At 38.6% G+C, this 21,097-nt stretch overlaps 2 protein-coding genes across 5 annotated transcripts in view; one reads left to right on the forward strand and one right to left on the reverse strand.

The window, feature by feature from the left end:
* Nucleotides 1-5,616, reverse strand: part of COX11 (cytochrome c oxidase copper chaperone COX11) — a 17,771-nt gene extending 12,155 nt beyond the window's left edge. For all 4 annotated transcript variants that reach the window (XM_017852862.1, XM_017852860.1, XM_017852861.1 and 1 more), the window contains exons 1-2: nt 5,119-5,616; nt 1,281-1,436 (exon numbers count right to left, since the gene is read on the reverse strand). In XM_017852862.1, coding sequence (XP_017708351.1) covers nt 1,281-1,436; nt 5,119-5,484 — 522 coding nt within the window. In that variant the 5' untranslated portion in view covers nt 5,485-5,616. The remainder of the gene's footprint in view (nt 1-1,280; nt 1,437-5,118) is intronic.
* The window catches only part of LOC108515736 (syntaxin-binding protein 4-like), a gene marked incomplete at its 3' end in the record, with an annotated part of 80,538 nt that continues 64,987 nt past the window's right edge, over nt 5,547-21,097 (forward strand). Inside the window, exon 1 of the mRNA XM_017852859.1 lies at nt 5,547-5,651. The remainder of the gene's footprint in view (nt 5,652-21,097) is intronic.

Here is a 21,097-nt window from a genome sequence, read left to right on the forward strand (position 1 = left end):
AATATATATATATATATATATATATATATAATCAACACTTTGAATCTCACAAAGTTCCTCTTTTCCCTGCTAAATTAGTCTCATTATTTTGCCTATTCATCAGACCATAATACCTAATCTAATGCAGGGTTCAGCAAAATAAATTGTGAGTATTACCCATAAACATATTACTTTAAAAACTTACTTGCATATGTCAATGAAGAACCAATGTTCTAATATCTACAATTAGTTATGAATTGTCCTCTTGTATATTTGAGGTCTTCAAGGAATAATCTGCAAATTACATTATTTAAAATGTGTCCAAGCCAATCATATAACAGCCCTAGCCCAACTTTTCTGTAACACTTATACCTGAATGTCATGATTGACTTTTTTTTTTTAAAAAAGATACCAACATTAAACTTACCTTAAAACCAGAATAAAACTGACTGACTAGAACCTTTATTATGCCACAAAGTGTTAACACTTTGTTTGGAGAAAATAAGAAAATAGCAAGGCTTAAAAAATTTTTCCAAAGGATATTCTGTCACTTGTACCAATTCAGCCACTAATACCTTGTATACTACCATGTAATTGGATAAGATTCATAATCATAACCTATAAAACCTTTAATTATTAAGAGGTTCCATCATGTTTACTAAACTGGGCAAGCAATAATATTTATAAGGCTTTTCCAATATGGGTTGAAATTAATTCACTCTGGCTAATCCTCAATTAATGAGATATCAGTTAAAATCTTTCTTACAGTTGGTTAAAATTTTAGGAAAGCTTTTAGGTATAGTCTCAGTCTCACTGGAGTATAACATAACTATTTACTACTTATTGATTACTTCAAAGGCCCTCAATTTTTTTTTCTTTTAGAAGGACAGGGATACTTTTGATATAAACCAGTAAACTAATTATTGTCACCAATGCTTTTCCACATTTCCCCCATGTCTTCTATGCCTGAGGAAAAGTCAGGAAGCTATATAGCCTGACAGTTACTGCTATTCCCAACCGTTTCACTCATCTAAACTTAATTTCAAAATACTGACGGGTTCCATTACTATAAGTTTTTTTATTCCCATAGACTACTTTTTGATAGTGCCTTACACCTAATGTAAACAGAATTTATACTTTAATTTTTAAGTTACATGACAGTAAAAGTCAGTTTGGAACAAGAAAAAATGTCATGTTTTATTAGAATCACATTGTTAAAAGTAGTTCTCTAACAGTTTAAGTGATAAAAAAAGGAATTTACATTAATAAAGTAATCTTTTAATGACTGGTTAGTCACTTACATATATTTCTGTTTGCTGAGGTCTAAAGTTCCACTGGAGACTTGCATGCACATCTGCATTAAAGCTAATTTTAATGATTCGATCCTTAACAGGCACCATGTTTTCAATCTGATCTGAGGCATGACCTGCAACTGCTGATCCTCCAAGTCCAGTAGTCTAGAAAAAGATACCAAATATGTTAAACAACACTTTTAGGTGTTGATGATTATTTATTTGATAAAAGTTTAAAAACAATGTAGTATTAATAATCTATTTGGAGCCAAGTTTACATATGGTAACTGACCATTTCTGTAACTGTGTCAAGAGTCTGACCACTTTTGGGATGTCATGAGTCTGTATTTGTTACAGTCATTTCTCTTTTTCAGCAATCCCTTGGTTACCTGGCATGGTCAAAAATGAGTCTGGGAAAAGCAGAATCACTAGCTAAGTGAACTATTATCACTGATAGTAGAACTCACAATTTCCAGCTTAGCTATTTGTAAAAAAACACATTTCTCTTCATTGCTAGTATTTCATTAATAGAAATAAAATTTACCCATCACCTCGTAATTTCATTGAAAATATTAATTCAATTTTTCCATATTCCTGTCTGGTCCTTTTCCATATCACAGCTTTTATAATCCAAATTAAATTGTAGCTTCACTTTTATTAACATTCTGCTTTTCTAAGGCATCATAGGTATTTTCCCATGTTGGTTAATGTTTCTGAATCTTTCTCTGTACTTCTCTGTAGAGCTTTTATATAAATCAGTAATCAGAGCACCTAATCCCTATGGCCACAGAAATAATCATAGGGCATCAAGAGTATTTGTGTCTGACACTTCTTTTATTCATGACAGTTATTTCCTTGACATCACTTTAAAAAAAAAAGCCCTTACCCAGCACTTTGGGAGGCCAAGGCAGGTGGATCATGAGGTCAGGAGATGGAGACCATCCTGGCTAACACAGTGAAACCCCGTCTCTACTAAAAATAGAAAAAAAAATTGCCGGGCGTGGTGGCACATGCCTGTAGTCCCAGGTCTACTCAGGAGGCTGAGGCAGGAGAATCGCTTGAACCCCGGAGGCGGAGGGTGCAGTTAGCCGAGATCGCGCCACTGCACTCCAGCCTGGGCGACAGAGCGAGACTCCATCTCAAAAGAAAAAAAAAAAAAAAGCCCTTACTTCCAAGGTCATCTTCGGATACTTGAGGTTGCCAGAATTCTGATTACCAGATAATTAGCCTGTTACTATGCTAGGAAGAAAATAACAAATTTGAGGCTAAGGGAAGACTCCCAGCAAGATACAGTGTTTTAGCATCCTCTGTTTGTTACACAAGTCAACTAACTTTATTCGACTGCCATACAACATAACTGAATTACATTATATCCCTAAAAGATGCATCAGAGGGCAAGCCTTTATCCTTGTTTATCCTTCTGCCTGAGTGCTATAATGTTTAAGGTGTAACTCCTTTTCCTGAAGAATTTAAGTCACTTGAATAAAAATATTTTTAAGTGTCCTCCCTCAATAAAGATTCCCTGATACAGTCTTTGAATATGGATTCTTCAAATTTCTAAGTTCAATGCCTAGAGAAAGTAAAATGGACAAAAAGACTAGAAAACTGCACTGAAAAGATGTCCTGGTCGCTATTCTAGTTGTGCTACTAGCTCTAAGAACCTGATAGATTACAAATTACATTTGCCTTCCTGACCTATGATTGCATGTGGGCACATTTCACACATAATATTATCAGTTATTTCAGTTTGGGGCAGAGTTTCTCAATCTTAGCACTATGGACATTTTGGGCTGAATAATTTTTTGTTGTTTGGGGGTGAGGCAGTGCTTTGTTGGTTATTTAGCAGCATTCCCAGCCTCTACCTATTAGATGCCAGTAACACCCTATACCCCCACCTCCATGCTGTGACAACCAAAAATGTCTTCACACATTGCTAAATGTTCCCTGAGGGACAAAAATCACTCTCCTCCAGACCCTTGGCAGTCTGAGAATGATCTAGATTTGCTGATTTGGATTCAGTTCTGCTTATGATTTAACCAACTGGTAGTTTTAGAATTCATGTCTGGGTTTGGTCTCTGATGAAAAGTAATTCACATTCTATACTCATCCTCAGAAAACAATTATTGCACATTCCCACATAAATGCTGGCATTAGGAGACTATGCCAGAAAAGAAAAGTCCTTTTGTCTTCTGCTGCTTCATCTAAAAGAAAGGTAAATTGATCTCCACAGCCTGGGCATGGTGGCTCACGCCTGTAATCCCAGCACTTTGGGAGGCCAAGGCAGGAGGGTCACTTGAGCCCAGGAATAGAGACCAGCCTGAGCAACACAAAGTGCTCAAAATTAAATGTACTATGTACGCTGATGGAATTCTTGTATTAGTTGGTATTCCGGTGGGTGCTGCCATGGAATTTGGATGATTGGGTGGTATGTGTTATAGTTATCGTGTTCTAGTAAGGTACTTGCTTGTAAGCATGTCCTAGATAGATCTGCTAGTAAATATGTAATTTTATGTCCTATGGACGATAAAACACTTATAGTACTATATAATATCCATGGTGACTAGCAGTAATGCACGAATTACATAAGGGACACAGGGAGACCTCCTCTCTACAAATTTAAATAAATTAACTTGCGCGCCCGCGCGCACACAAACAGGGACAGAGTGAACTCCAGCTAAGAATACCAGTCATGGTGTTAAAATAGCAATTCCCAAACTTTCCTGCACGCTGGAATCACCTAAAACATACTTGACAATTACTGATGCCTGGTTCCCACTCTGGCATTGTGATAAAAATGGGTAATGTGTGTGGATTTTTAGAAGCTCTCCAGGTGATTCCCAATGCAGCTGTACAATGAATTTTGGAAGCCACTATCTTAAACACTTACTGAACACAATACACAATGTGTAGCTCTCACTTGTGGCATGATTTTTAAACCGAAATTCCTGTCCCTACCCTAGACTTCCTAACCTGAATCTCTGGGGTAGAGGATCCCTGGAACGTGTATTTAACGTTAAGCTTCACGGTTGATCCTAATGCCCAGCCAAAGCTGCAAATTATTAGCTAAGGACAAAGGCTAAATCTCTAAAATACGTGAAACTTGACTTTGCCAGTGGTTCTCAAAACTTGGCCTCAAAATCAATTGCAGGACTTACTAAAATACAGATTGCTGGTCCCACCCCCTCCATGTTTCTGACTCAGTCCTGGAGTCGGGCCCTAGGATTTGCACTTTCAACAGGTTCCCGGGTGATGCTGATGCTGCTGGTCCTGGGCGCCACACTCCCAGAACCGCTGCAATGTACTTAAGAGATTCCAAGTTAAGTACATTACAGTTATATATTAAAAGGGTCGGGCGAGAGAGCCTCAAAGGCCTAATTCATGCCTCTTTGTATGGAGGAACTGCTAATCCCAGTTTAAGCACAAGAAACACGATAAGTCCAATTTCCAGAGTTACCCTTAGCACATAAACCACATATGGTTTGCAGACTGAACGTATGAATAATATCCATTTTAAAAGCGTCTGTGCGCAGGAGAGTAAGACTGCTGGATACCCGATTAGAGGCTGCGGACCGTTTTTTTTTTTTTTTTGGGGGGGACGAGGTGCAGTTCATAGATGAGGGAGTTTCACTCTGCAGCACAGGATAAGCACAATCACTAAGAAGAACTGGGTGCTACTTGCAGTTCTGCCACCAATTTGTTTGGTGGCTTTGGGTGTTAAGTGGCTGTTCTGAACCTCTCTCCTCTTAGATAGATAATATCGGACACCAAGGCGAGGGCTTGTCCCGGAATTTGTCCTGCACCCCTCCCCTCGCATCTGCGCCCCCCTGCGGGCAGCGCCGGCCCCTACCTGACAATAGAGCCGATAAAGGGGTACGGCAGCGTAGGACGCCCCCAGCATGGCCACGGCGACAGCGGCCACGTAAGTGAGTGTCGTTTTGTTTCGCTGCCGCCATTCCTCCACATGCGCGCGCGTGAAAGGGTCGGAGCTCTTGGGCCGCCGGGGCGGTTGCAATGCTGGATGCCGGGCTGGAAGGCTGCAGTGCTTCCATGTCCCAAGCCACCTCAGTCCTTTCTCGGCACCTCCTGTCCCACTCCACTCTGGCCTAAGAAACGGCTCTACCCTCTCTGCAGCCCTGGCTGGAGACCCAGGATGGATCCAACGCCAGCCACAGAAAGTGACGCGCCTCCATCCCGGATGCCAGAGCCCTCCCATAACCCCCTGAACTAACACCCACGAGCCTCTCGGGGACGAGGTCAAATCTCGCGAGGGCTGCTCCGTCTCGCGAGATCTGGGTTGAGCCTGCCGCTGCCTTGGCTACCAGGCTCCTCAGGTGGCAGCGCTTGCAGTCGGGCTACGGAGGCCGGGTTGCCAGATTACGGGTAAGTTTGCGTTTTGCTTTGTGACCGTTCCTCCCACTTCGCTTCCCGCCAGAGCGTCTCTTAACGTTTAGGAAGATGCGTTTCGCCCGTCCGCGTGCAAGCTTGCCATCACTTGGGGTTGTGCCTGTGATCTTTATTTAAACTCCACCAGCCTTTGTCTCCACCCGGCAGCCCCGGCGACGCTCTCCCGCTGTCTTTTCTCCTGGGGTCCCCTGGCCGCTGGCTCCTGTGCTTACTGCCCTGGATTTGGTTCAGGGATCACCTCTCTCAGGAAGCCTTGCTGCGTTAACTGCAGCCCTCATGGACACCCACGATGCCTGCATTTTCTCAGCCCGTGGGCAGTCGGCTTCCCCTGCTCTGATGCCCCTTTACAACTTGGCCAGTGGAAATCACCGCACAGCTGGAGCAAGAGGGAGGCTGTCAAGCTGAAGTTTGTTCGGGAGAGAGTGACCAGGACAAGAGGGCCATTTAAGGACAGACTGAAAGAAAAGAAGCCCTTGGGGGGATGTAATAGCTTTCTTCAGTTGTCCCACAGGACGAACTCGGCGGGGGGGGCAGACAGCGTAGCAGATTTTACTGTGTTGGAAGGAAGCATCTTTCTAGAAACTATAAAATAGCAGTTAAGAGCTCAGGTTCTGAGGTTAGGCGGTTCTGGAATTTTACCCGGGTCCTCACCATGGCCCTGTGCCCTTAGATCAGTTACTTGCCCTCTCTAAGACCTGGTGTCGTTACTTGTAAAATGGAAATCATAATAGTAAATGAGAATATTCATATAACGCGACTTTCATGATGACCGAGGCATAGTAAGAATTAAGTTAGAAGTTAGGCTGTATTTCTACTTGCTACCTGGCCATTTCTAATGGTCAGAGCAGGTATAATTATACCCCACTATGTGGATGAGGAACTTGGAGGCCTGAGAAACTTTAAGTAGTCATTCGACATTTTATTTATTTATTGCCTCTCAACTGTGAGCCTGACACCAATCGACCTGCTGGCGCTATGGCACAGAACACGTCGGAAGATCACTTCTGTGATGGAATGTCCTTTCTACTGAGGAACTCAGAAAATAATCAAGTAACAATTACCTAAATAAGGGAACTTCAGATGAACAATCAGTACAGTGAAGACAATGGAATAACATAATATGATTGACAGTGATGAGAAAGGGTAGTAAAGTAAGGTCCTTTTGAAGAGGTGACATTTGAGTTTAGACCTGAATGATGATAAGGAGCTACCTGCTCAATGACAATTCCAGGCCAAGCAAAGGCCCAGGGGAAGGAAAGAGCTAGAATGATTGAAGAACAGAAAGGAGGCCACTGTTCCCAACATAGTGAGCAGAGTGGAAAGTGGTTGGAAATGGGGTCAGAACAGGTAACAAAGGTGTGGTAATACCAGCCTTTAAAGCCATGCCCAAGGGTTTGGATTTTATTCTAAAAGTAATAGGAAGCTATTGGAATGTTTGACTCATACAAGTGATATGATCGGACTCACATTTTTTTTGTTGTTTTGTTTTTTGTTTTTTGTTTTTGTTTTTTGAGACGGAGTCTTGCTCTGTCACCCAGGCTGGAGTGCAGTGGCGGGATCTCAGCTCACTGCAAGCTCCTACTCCCGAGTTTACGCCATTCTCCTGCCTCAGCCTCCTGAGTAGCTGGGACTACAGGCACCTGCCACCACGCCCGGCTAGTTTTTTGTATTTTTTTTAGTAGAGACGGGGTTTCACCATGTTAGCCAGGATGGTCTCGATCTCCTGACCTCGTGATCCGCCCGTCTCGGCCTCCCAAAGTGCTGGGATTACAGGCTTGAGCCACCGCGCCCGGCCTGGACTCACATTTTTTAAAAGATATTGGTTACTTTGTGGAGAATGGATTAAAGGTGGGGGAGGAATGGAAGTAGAACAATTAGGAAGCAATTACAGTAGTCCACATGAGTGATGAAGGTCACCTTGAGTGAGTAATTGATTAACATGTGGTCACAGGGCCAGAAAATTGTAGAACCAATAAAATCTAAATACCTTCTGACTTTTTTCTATACTCTGGCATACTGTCTTAAAAATTTCAGGTCTCCATGATTCTACAAATTTATTCATATTGTGTTATGACAGTGTTTGAAAATCTTTTTCATCTGCATGGGCCTTGGTTCTTGTACCAGATTCTCAGCTCTTCTAGAATTAAACTATGAGATTTCTTACAACATAGACTGAAATCCCCGACACCAACAATACATTTCCACTCACCATTCTTTTTCTCCAGGCACCCCTTCCTTATAGCTCCAGGTAGCAGTATAAATATATGTCAGTAATACAGTCTTCATCTTGGACTCCAGTATTTTATTTTTTGGATAATAATTGCAAAATGAAACTCTTAGGTACAGTGATATGAATAGCAATGAGGTGGTGTTGGTCTTTGTAGCTTTCTACTTTAATGAAAGAAAATATGCATCGTATTTGATCTTAGTATGATAATGTGAAATGACAGTTCATGTTTATGAAATAGTTCTGAATGACAAATATTTTGGTTTTTTATATTTTGAATGAAATGTGTAGAACATCATTTAGTTCAATGTCCAATTAGCAAACATATTAAACCATTTAAAACATTTCTGCAACATAATAGTACTCAAATTTCTTGTATACTCTTCACCAAGATTAGGGAATGATGAAGATTCTTCAGTCTTTATCTGTATACTTACTTGTTTATTTCCTATTACAAGGATACTTTCTCCTTCCAAACCACAGAGCAGGCATCAAAACCGTAAGTTAATATTTATCCAGTATTACCATATGTAGTCAGCTTGGACTACTGATAACAAAATACCACAGACTGGTTGCTTAAACAACAGAAATACTTGTTTCTCACAGTTCTGAAGGCTGGAAAGTCCAAGATCACTGTATCAACTGATTCACTTCCTGGTGAGGGGTCTTCCTGGCTTGTAGACATCTACCATCTTGCTGTGACCTTACATAGATTGGAGTAAATGAGCTCTTATGTCTCTTATAAGGACACCAATCTCATGAGATCAGGTTCCCACCCTTAGGACCTCATTCAACCATAATTACTTCCTAATCCAAATATAGCTACACTGGTGGGTTCGAGCTTCAACATATGGATTTTGGGGGATATACATTAAGTTCTTTACATCATGTTATTCATGGACTCTACGTAAATTACCCCATTTGTCCCAATCATTTCCATTTTAGATCTAGGATTTAATCCAGGATTGCTCGTTGATTTTAGTTGTCATGCCTCTTCTGGAATAGTTGCCAGTCTTGTCTTTTTTTTCCTTTTTTTTTTTTAAGAGTTAAGATCTTGCTGGGTTGCTCAGGCTGGTTTCAAACTCCTGACCTTAAGTGATCTTGGTCTCCCAAAGTGTAGGGATTACAGGCGTGAGACACCATACCCAGCCTTATCTTTCATGACTTTGACATTTTTGAGGAATACAGGCTGGTTATGTGATTAAATGTTCCTCAGTATAGGTTTGCCTGATGTTTCCTCATGTTTGTGACCCCTTGACAGGAATATCATAGAGGAGATGCTGTGCTTCAGTCAGTAGTCCTCTTAGGTCTCACATGACCTCAATTTATTCCATGGCTTCATATTGTTAACTTCTGTTTCTTTAAGATTGTGTCTGCCAGGTTTCTCTGTTACAAGGTGGATTAGCAAATATGTCACATTCATAAATTAATAGGCGATGTGTGTTTTGTGGGGAGAATCTTTGTGTTTTGTAGGGAGACGCTTTCAGACTGTAAATTTCTGTTTCCCTTCATCTTTTCTTCTGCCAGATTTAGCATCCATTGATGCTTTTTGTTTGAATCTGTTATTACTGTGATGGATGCCAAATGACAACTTTCTAATGCTATCAATCCTTCTAGATTTATTAGTTGGCATTTTACTATAAGGTAGAGTTTTCCTTGCTATACCATATATTTATTGTTTATTTGTTTACATCAGCATAGACTCATGAATTCAAATTTTAATCAATTTATTACTATTTTTTTAAATTCTAACTTCAAATTTTCTTAGACTTAGCCAATAGAAGCCCCTTTTTGACATGTTTTCATCATTCTTTGATCACTTCATTATTTTCTGGCACAATGTGTCACGCTTATCTTGTATTTCCTGACCTGCCTTGGAATCAGCCGTTTCTGCCAGGAATTTTGGTTTCTTTAGTGGAAAGTGGTATTTAAAAACAAACTCTGAGCACTAGAGGTGTTCATTACTGGCCTTTCTCAGCAGAGAGACCCTAGAGAATTTGTGTGTATAAACAAGTATGCATTTGTGTGTTCAACAGCAGGAAATCTGGCTACCTTTATCTTCAATGTATGTGCTTACTTGCTCAATTCCCCCCATATGTAAGCAGATTACTGTGGCTGAAAGCTTGACACCAGACAAGTGAATTCATCTCTGCCTGGTATGTCAGCCCAAAGCTGGGTATTAAATATGCTGCCCACTGGACACCATCCAAAAACTCAGCAAGACAAAAGTGACGAGGAAGAAGGAAAGAGAAAACTGTATTTAGGAAGTTCAGCTGCAGACATTTTAGAAGGGGTAGGAGGAAGGAGGAAAGGCCAGTTAGGAAGTTTGGTTCTAGACACATAGGCCCTTTCCCCTGCTCTTTTCCCAAGCTCAGCCCATGAATAGGCGAAGCAGGCTTAGAATGATGAATTAACTTGTCCAAGCCTAATCAGTTGGGTCATGGCAGAGCTGGAGTTTAAGCCTGGATTTTTTCTGACTCCGTAAAACTTGCTATTTTTACTGCATCTTGTAGAAAGCAGCTTTACAGTGAATGACAACAAAACAACAAAAACACAGAAGCCTTTCTTTTCGATGTTAGGAAATATTTCTTTACTTTTGTCTCAGGTGAAAATCATCATTAACGTGGTTAGATGCCTGTTTGTAAGATGGCACATTTGAAATTATTTCTAAGCTAGAACAGTTTAGACAGAGTTGAGCGTAGGACTGGGGTCAGAGACCAAGGTTATAACCTGGATACAAGGAGTTCTCATGATGATGAAAGGTCTATCAATATGCATAGATACAATAACAACACAAGACTGGGAGATGCTGAAATGTATATTTTTTTTCTCTGACGCTTTAAATGAATGCATAAGCCTGGGCTGCAATTTTTGTGAGTCTGAGTGTGCTTGTAATAATGCATAAATCGTTATGATAACTAATGCCAAATAATGGGTTATACCATGAATGGAATGAGAGCTCCTCAGGGCAGGGCTAATCCAACCCTGTTTTGTAGGTATAGGTGTTGATTACACATTTTAAATATCAAGAGCTGGACTGACATTTTAGATTTGACACCTTTAATTTGCAATATTATTCTTCAGCAATAAACAATTAGACCTTGTAAACTCTTTCTGGTTAGCTATAATCATGTCCAATTTTATATATTAGGTAAAATAAGTTATATAAGTTATTTTCATATAAGCCATTTTGATATTCACATAATATTTTCTTATCTGATTATTGATTTTTAGGCTTTCTATGAATTATAAAGGTGTATTATTTTAAATTTTGGTATTTTTAATCCACAACATAAGTTAAGGAAATTGGGTCTTCAGTCTTAATATGGTGGTCATCACTGAACTATATTTTCTGGTGGTTTTCCTAATAAAGCTCCTGAATTCATTTAGCAATGTGAAATACCTAACAATAATTCCAACAATACTAACAACTGTTTATTTAGTAGCTATTTATTACAATACTTGTATCTAAAAGAACAAAAGTAATGTATTTGAATAAACAGTAAGTACAAATATATTGTGTTTGCTTAAGAAAAGGCAGGGTAATAATTGTTTTCCAATTGGTGCACAATAATGCCCTGAAGTCGTCTCAGTAAGTTTTGATATCCTAGTTTCTTATTTCCTGGCAGCGGCCTCTGTGCCATCTTTTTGAGGAGCTACTCCATTTAAAATCTCTTGATTAAGTTTATATGATTGACAGATAATGTGAAAGGAAAACAAATCATTTATCAATAGAAGGCATTTATTAATTCAAGTAATATTTATCAAGATCAGGGCCAGCTTCATGAAAATATGACCTGTGCAGTCACACAAAACCCTGCTCTTAAAAGGGGCCCCTCACTTAGGATGTAGGACATGCAAGCCCCTAAATTGGGGCTTAGTCCAGGAGGGTTCTTGGCTTGGCCCAGAAAAGAATTCCAGGGCAAGCTGGTGGTGTTAAACAGCAACTTTTATTGAAGTGGCATTGTACAGTAAGCAGCAGAGATACTGCTTCTTGCAGAGTGGGGCTACCCCATAGGCACTGTGCCCAGAATAGCAGCTTAGAGGCAGTTTTGCACTCATAGTTATACCCACTTTTAATTATATGCAAATCACGGGACAGTTTATGCAGAAATTTCTAGGATGAGTGTGGTAGCTTCTAGTTTGTAGAGTCATTGCCATGGAAAGGGGTGGTAAGGTCTTTGTGTTGCCATGGTGGTAGTAAACTGATGTGGCACACTGGTGGCCATGTCTTATGGAAAGCTGCTTCTATCCAGGAACTTTTTAGCTGATCCTCAGTTTGGTTCCAACTCCTGATTCCTACCCCACTTAGATAAGCCCTGTGTTTATTTAATGCTCTACTGTCAGCATCTTGAAACTCTTTTTTGATTTTGAGACGGAATCTCACTCTATTGCCCAGGCTGGAGTGCAGTGACATGATCTCGGCTCACTGCAACCTCTGCCTCCCAAGTTCAAGTGATCTTCCTGCCTCAGCCTCTTGAGTAGCTGGGATTACAGGCACATACCACCATGCTCTGCTAAAAATTCTTAATAATTATTTAACATGGGGCCTTGCATTTTCGTTTTGTATTGGGCCCTGCAATTTATGCAGCCAGTCCTGGTCAAGATTTAAATAGATATATAGATACACATACAGATACAGATAGAGGCACAATATTATATCTCAAATGCACTGACTGACAGTCTCACATGATTCAGGCCAAAGCACAGTTTAATTATGTGATTAAAGGCAAAGGCATAAAACTCGGGAAAGTACAAAAGTGGAGAGCCTTTAGAGCCTTTACTTTTAACCTTTAGAAGGTTAAAGGTAAGAGATGAAGGAAAAGGCAAATTCAGGTCTCCTGAGAATAGTCAGGTTAAGTGAAATATGATCAAAACTCCAAACTTGCTACCATGGCCCATAAGACCCTAGGAAATCCAGACCCTGTCTACTTCTCTAACCTTATCTTCTACCACTCTCTCCCTGTTCACCACGCTCTGTTTGCACTTCTTTCTTTTCTGTACACACTTCTTTCTTTTCTGTAAACACCTCAAGTTTGTTTTACTGCCCTCAAACCTTTTCTCTGCCTGGAATGCTTTGTCCCTCAGCTTTTTTCACAGCTGACTTATTTGGATCTTAGCTGGGACACCATCCCCAGTCTAAATTAGCCCTTCTCTCCTTAGTCACATTTGCTATCTCCTTTCAGTATCTGAAATCTAGTTCATTTAATTGTATCCTTTTTTATTGTTTTTCTCCCACCACTAGAATGTAAATACCAAAAGATCAATGATCTTGACTTGTTCCCCATAATATCACAAGCCCTTGGTGTGATACCTGCACATAACTGTATTGAGTTAAACTTTTGGTGGATGAATGCATGCATGAAAGCAAACAGAACGTAGGTAGCCTAAGGAAATTTCTGAGAGCAGTGAGCTGTTGTGCTGATGAAGACTCCTTTCAAGAAGACTAAGACTTTCTTTGAAGTAGTTTTCTGATGTTTCCCACTGAGTTGGGCTATGTGTTACAGGCAGATGCTTACGCATCCTGAAATAGGACCAGTTGTCCCATAGAACTGACGTTAATGGTTTCTTTGAATAAACATAGAAATTGATTCTCCTGTTGTTAAAACTTGAGAAAGTCAAATTTGTCTTATCTGAGTTACTTTCTCAAGAAACCAACAATCAAGCCTCCCAGGTACTATCAAGGAACTGAAACTTACCAGATCATTGCATCTGGACAATATGATACTAGACCCCTCACCCATCATGACTACCTAACCCAGGGGTACCCAGTCCCTAGGCTGCAGACTAGTGTCCGTCCGTGGCCTGTTAGGAACCTGGCCACACAGCAGGAGGTGAGTGGAGGGCGAGTGAGCATTACCACCTGAGCTCCACCTCCTGTCAGATCAGTGGCAGCATTAGATTCTCATAGGGGTGAGAACCCTATTGTGAATTGTGCATGTGAGTGGTCTAGGTTGTATGCTCCTTATGAGAATCTAATGCCTGATGATCTAAGGTGGAGCAGTTTCATCTTGAAACCATCCCCCATCCTGGGTTCCATGGGAAAATAGTCTTCCACAAAACTGGTCCCTGGTACCAAAAAGGTTGGAGACCGCTAGCTTAACGAATCACTTGCTACCTGTTGACCAACTCCTCTTCCTTACCCTTCCCTAATTCCTGTTTTCCCACACATAGTTACATTTTTTTCCCTGCCATATAAGCCCCTCATTTTAGCTAGTCAGGCAGAGGGATACAAATTTCCCATCTCCTTGGCTGCAGCACCCAGTTAAAGCCTTCCTCCCTGGCAATACTCCTTCTTTCAGTGATTGGTTTTCTGTGTAGCAAGCAACAGGACCTAAACCGAACCCCTGGCATTTTGGTAACACCCCCAAGACAAATGAGCAGCATTTCTGAACTCCTTAGATTTTTGAAAGAAAAAGAAGCATGAACTAGCAAAGGGAATATTGCCTTTGGGTACAGAATAAAAGAGAATAAAATACAGTTGACCATCAGTATCCACAGGTTCCACATACACAGATTCAACCAATCATAGATTGAAAATGAACGTCAGGCCTCAACGGCTGTGTCTTTACTGAACATGTACAGACTTTTTCTTGTCATCATGCCCTAAATAATATGGCATAACATGCTTACGTTGTGTTTGGTATTACAGGTAATCTGGGGTGATTTAAAGTATAGGAGAGGATATGCATAGGTTATGTGCAAATACTACATCATTTTATATCAGGGACTTGAATATCTTCTGATTTTGGTATCTGCAGGGTCCTGGAACAAGTTCCCTGAAGATACTGAGGGATGACTATAACTCTTTGATCTTTTATATCTTGGTTTCCTGAAACTTTTATGTTATTTAAAAATGATCAGTTAAGTTTAGCCAAGGGAAAATAGTCATTCCTGATTCTGCCAATTTTCTTAAACAACCTTAGGATTATATAAATAGCTGATGTTATCTTGAAAAATCTCTGCTGTGATAAGATATAAAACAAGTTAGCAGTTTCTAAATGCTGTCATTTTTTTGTCTCCTCAAGTATAATACATCTAACTTTATAGGAAGAAATATTTACGTTTTTAATACTAGCTTTAGTGAATAAATAAATAGTAGGCATTTTAAAAAGAAAATCTTTCCCTCACAAAACACTGGGGGACTTGTAGTTTAATAAGCCTGCCATAAAATTTTTTATTTGTAAAGCCGGGAAAGAACCTTTAAAGATCATTTGATGAGTGATTTTGACATCGTACATATGAAGAAACTATGGATTCTCCAGAGTAAGTGGCTGCTCAAAGTCATATGGCTAGTGGGCATCTACCCTCTAGACCAGTACTCTTCCCAATGCAATAAAAAAGCCATGAAATATATGTACTGTGTAATATGTACTATGAGCTTCTTTGCTACGAGTCGTCTTTCTTTTTAAATTATAGCAGAAAATAAGTGTATTTATTTCTACTGCCTGTCAATTTGCTTACAAAGGAGTTGTCATAAGAAGTTATTTAAAGGATATAACTGATTTTCTTTGGGAAACACCAGATCTATGTTATTTTCTCTTTTAAATTGCAACATTTGTTGATACCTTAGCAAATGAAGATGAAAGGAGAAAATGACATAAAGGTAAAATGACATTAAAGGAGACAGAAATAGCTGATTTTAAATATTAGATGCCAAGAAGGTACACTCAAACCTGGTAACTTTTTTGGTATTTTTCCTTCTTTAGCCAAATAATATATCAAAGTATATATCCTTGTTGTAAGCCATTCAAAAAATAAAGAATAATTTAAAGAAGGAAATCAAAATAACAGTAAATAAAATAGTAGTTCCAATTGTCAGTTATTGTTTACATTTTATTGTATATTTTAATAAATGTAATTTTAAAATGAAATTATTCTATACATTCTGTTTTACCTTGCTGTTGTTTTTTACCTAGACCATTTTGATGTTTACATAGTATTGTTTTACATCATTGTACTGTAAATTATTTAACCAATTATCAATTTTACATATTTTGAAGTTTCTGATATTTTATAATTACTAACTATTCTGTAATGATACTTATGAACTAACAAATACTTCTGTGTGTTTGCTGAATCACTCCTTGCCAACCACAGAGTATTAAAATGAACTAGTATCCTGCCTTTGGTAGACAAACTGTGGATTTGGATTTCCTACCTTTACTGATATCCCATTTCCCCAGGTGCCCCTCATGAAGATGTTTTTGTTCTCTCACTTTTCTAACCCTCTTTTCTTTATGGTTCATAATTGTTTATTCAATGTGCTGAATGTTCACTTTTAAGGGCTATTTTACAAACCATACTTCCCTAGCATTTTTAGATACTTCCGACCCCAGCCACATCTTCCTTTTTGAACATAAAATGAAGGAGCGTCGTATGTGTCCTTATTGCTCTATCAGGAATCTGGTTACTTTATACAGTGTGTGAACCCAAGAAAGCAATTAAATCTCTCCTTTATGCCCCCGGAAAAGCTAACAGTGCTCTCTGCTAAGAAAAAGCCTCCTTTAACCCCTTTCTTTTCTTTTGTTCCCTCACTAACAATATAAGCATAAGCCCTCATATGCAATATGAGCTGAAATTCCCCAGTCTACAGCCATACCACCCTGAACATGCCAGATCTGTCTGAAAATCCCCATTTTATTGAGATAATTTAATGTATCTTTAGAGACCTCTAGATAGCCAATAGCTTCTGACAAAGCACTTTTCTTATGAGCTTTTTAATACTTTTATTATGAAGAGATTGTTTGGACTTATTATTAAAGCAACAAATCTTGCCTTCATTGGTATCATACTGTCCTTTCCTTCTTGTGATCATTTCACTTTAGACAAACAACTAAAAAAACATTAGAGCTCTTGACCTTACAGCTCGTTAAATACTTCAAAGTAAATATCAATGTACTTTGGCAAGGAAGGATGGGAATTAGCTTTTGCTTACAAAGCCTTTATACGTCTATTCTAAACGTATTATTTTAGACTTTGTAATGATAGCTCAATAAATTGTCTAGTTATTTGTTTGTGACAGGTGTCTATGTGTGTCTGTTGAAGTGTTAAGTAAAATGCACTTGTATGTAAACCAATATATTACAGTTCCATAATTTTTAACAAAAATATAACACGTATGAATTGTGCCTGGTTTTTTCTTCCACTGCTTTGTTAGTAACATTTTTAAATGAAGACATACATATAATCATATAATCATATAATCAAGCAGAATTTGGGGTGGGAGGGAAATTATTTTCTAGAAGATGATACACTTAAAGCTTTCCCAAAACATTTTTTGTTATTTACAAAATAGTGTATTTTTAAAAGGCATTAAATTAGCAATAAAAAAATAATAATACCTAGGAAGTAACTAAATAAGAAATGTGCAGCTGTTACCAGTGCAGGGTCTTGACTACAAATCGTCCAGGTTCTTGGCATTTTGAACAAAGATTTGGACAAAATGCATAAAGAAAGCAATGAAAGAATGAAACAATGAAAGCATAGATTTACTGAAATGAAAGTACTCTCCACAGAGTGGGAGCAGGCTGGACCAAGTGGCTCAAGAGGGCTGGTTACAGAATTTTCTGGGGTTTAAACTTTCTCTAGCGGTTTTCCATTGTTTACTTGGTTACACCCTATGCAAATGAAGGAGTGGCCTGCAACCAATCAGAAGTACTTTCCATTTTTCATCTGCCAGGCAATGCAAAGGGAGTAGCCTCTGATCCTTTTGTGGAGAGGTAGTGTTTTCCTTTTGATTCAGTTCTAGGAAGTCAGCGCCAATCGGCCTTAGGCTCCCTGCCTCCAAACCCTATTCTCCTGCCTCACAAGGTCACTATGAAGGCAACTTTAAAACACCATAGAAACAACCTTGTCCCACCTGTGGCCCATGGGCTGCATGCAGCCCAGGACAGCTTTAAATGTGTTCCAATGCAAATTCATAAACTTTCTTGAAACATGAGATTTTTTTGCGTTTTTGTTGTTGTTGTTGTTGTTGATTTGTTTTTAAGCTCATCAGCTATCGTTAGTGTATTTGGTGTGTGGCCTAAGATAATTCTTCTTTCTCCAGTGTGGCCTGGGGAAGCCAAAGATTGGCCACCCCTGCTATAGAAGGTCACAAAAGAAGATTTGAACAAATGGAAAGTGATACCAAATTCTTGGATAGGAAGACTCAAAATAACATCATAGATAACAATACTCTTCAGTTAATTTGTAAATTTAGTATGATCCCCTTACAAATAGCATTGTTTTGTTTTTTAAACAAGATAAGAATACTTTGAATTTAATGTGTAAAAATAAAAAACCAAAAACAACCAGGGAAACTTGGTTAACAAAAGAACAAATGAGAGGTGATTGGCCTTACTAGATATGATAATGCCTCTGTAATTAAAATAGAATGGCATTGGTGTACAAATAAACAGGCTAACCAAAGGCCCAGAATAAAAATTATAGAAGTAGACCCAAACCCTTAAGAGATTTTGTATATGATGAAAGTTGTATCTCAAAATGGTGGGGAAAAGATGGGTTATTTAATAAATGTGGTTGAGACAATGGGGTGGTCTTCTTGGGAAAAATATGACTTGGATCTGTACTTTATATTACGATGGATTCCAAATGGATCAAATATTTAAAAATGAAACCGTAAGAGTACTAGAAGAAAATATGACAGAATTCTTTATAACTTTGGAGTGGGCAAAGAGTTTCTAATTTGACCGAAAACCTGGAAATCATAAAAGATTCATAAAGTTAGCCACAAACTTTTGCGTAACAAAAGGCCTATAACCCAGAAGAAAAGTGTTGGGGGCGGGGGATATATTTGCAATTCTTAGTGCTGATAGAGAATTTCTGTAAGATTTAAGAACTCTTGGAAACTGAACAGAAAAAGACCTAACAATAAATAGAAGAATTGGCCAAAGGTGTTAAAAAAAAAAACACAGTTCACATAAAAGGAGATACTGAATGGTTCTTAAAGCATAAAAAACTCTTCAGCTTCACTCCAACCACCTTGAGATACCATTTTCATCAATAAGACTGACAAAAATCCAAAAGTTATTTAATATACCATAGTGGAGAAAATTCAGAGTAACAGGCACTATTGTTGGTGAGATAGTAAATTAGTACAACCCTGACTGGGGAACATTTGACAATTTCTATCAATTTCATTATGGCATTTTTGTAATTTCATTAAATTAATATTTACTATAATTTCTGGCAGAAGATTTTTATCCCTTTTATTTTCTCTATTTTTTTGTCCAGTGAAAAGAACTGCTTTTATTGAATACCATGTCTGAGAATATAAATTACTAAGTCTTACTCAAACACCATATGTGTTATGGGCAGATTTTTTTTTATCTGATGAGATTTCTAATTATATGGGATGAAGATTGTTTTAATGAGATCATAAGTAAACAGATTTATCAAAGAAAAGCTCTAATTTAAGTTTTCTGGAATAGATTCATCTTATACAACAAGATTTTTTTTTCTCCAATGTTCTACTTTCTCTGTTTTTGCTGACCTGTTTCCCTCTTATGATTCACCAAACTAGAATAACAATATATTTGTCTTCAATGTGCATATTTTTAGTAAAAGAACAGAATGTTTTGCTTCTATGTTATTTATTAATTATGGGAACTTGAGGGTGGTGTGCGTGTGTGTGTGTGTGTGTGTGTGTGTGTGTGTGTGTGTGTGTGTGGTGTGTATGTAACATTACTAGAATCCCTGTTGGTTGAGGGCCTTGCAAGCTTGTATAAAGAAAGAGTAGGAAGCAGGCAAAGGAGAGGGAAAGGACAGGCATGTTATGATATTTAAGGACATGACAATGAATACCTTGTTAATACAAAAAATAAGCCCACTGTTGGGATGGATAAGATTAAACTCACTTCCGTTTAATCAGTAGTGTCATCTTTATATAAAAGAGATAACACATTACTACTCTTACTCTCTCATTCTACTTTTTTGGTGAATCAAGATTTTTACCTGAATTAATTTTCCACCATACTGTAGTAGAAACAGCTTGGGTTTGGAGCAAGAAAGAGCAGGATTCAAACTCTACAACTGGCCTGTGACAATGGACAAGTCACATACTTTCTGTATGACTTATTTTTCTTTTGTATAAAATTGGGTTAATAATACCTCCCTTGTGGGGTTCTTGTGGGAAGAAAATCCTGTGACATGGTGCCTGGCTGTATTTGTTTAATGATAACTTAGATCCCAGGTTACTCAGGCTTTCTCCATACTCCCTGTGTATACGGCTGTCAGAGCACTTCGCCCCTCCTGATCTCGTCTCATCTCTAGCACTTAGGACACTGCCAACATGTTAAGTGAATGGAATAAACACCTAAATTTTATTTTATACCTTAAAATAGAAATGTTTTAGAATGTCTTGTTAAGTATATTATATGTAATGTGTTATACTGTAGCATTTATGCATCATTAGACTTGGATTTGTTCCCGGGGGACCTGGGGACCTGTGTCCAGTTAGAACAGCTCACCAAAGATGAGAATCTTACTCACTTTGGTACCAGTAGAAAGACTGCTCAATTTTTCACATCTGTTTTTGAGCAAGGTGCTACTATGCCTACCTTACTTAATAAGAGGAGATGCTAAGAGGTTAGGCAGTTTTTCTAATGCCATATTACTAGCGCATGGCAATATTGCCATTTGAACTCTGCATTTATTTTATTTTCTTTTTTTTTTTTAAGTTAGGTCTAGTACATTTTCCACAATATTGAATAAATACATTTGGAATACATAGTATGTGAAACATAGTGCCAATTAATGGTAGTTACTATTATTATTGTTATATGAGAATGACCTCTCTTGAGGTTTGAGAATCTGCTCCATGCATGCATTATTAGAGCAGTGTATAATGAACTTATGCAAACTTAGTTTTAGAATTGAACTCTCTTCCATGACTATATCAGTCTTGTGGACAGCCGCGGTGGCTCTTGACTCTGAGTGACTGCTAGTCAAAGCCCAAGGATTGTAAGCTCCTCCCTCAGGTGGCCCTTCTTTTCCTCATGGGTACTGAATAACTTTCTTACTTCATGGTCATTGGACTTTTGCTACCGACATTGTGGCTTGGTGGCTTCATTTCTCTGGCTGTTGTTGATCTGCATGCTTCCACGGTTCCTGTTGCTTGCTACTACAGAGGCTGTGAAGTCAAAATGTGTTTTTACCACCCAGACCAGTGAATATATCGCTATGTTAGGGT

Source organism: Rhinopithecus bieti, unplaced genomic scaffold (genome assembly GCF_001698545.2).
Source record: "Rhinopithecus bieti isolate Rb0 unplaced genomic scaffold, ASM169854v2 scaffold_35291, whole genome shotgun sequence".
Taxonomy (NCBI): domain Eukaryota; kingdom Metazoa; phylum Chordata; class Mammalia; order Primates; family Cercopithecidae; genus Rhinopithecus; species Rhinopithecus bieti.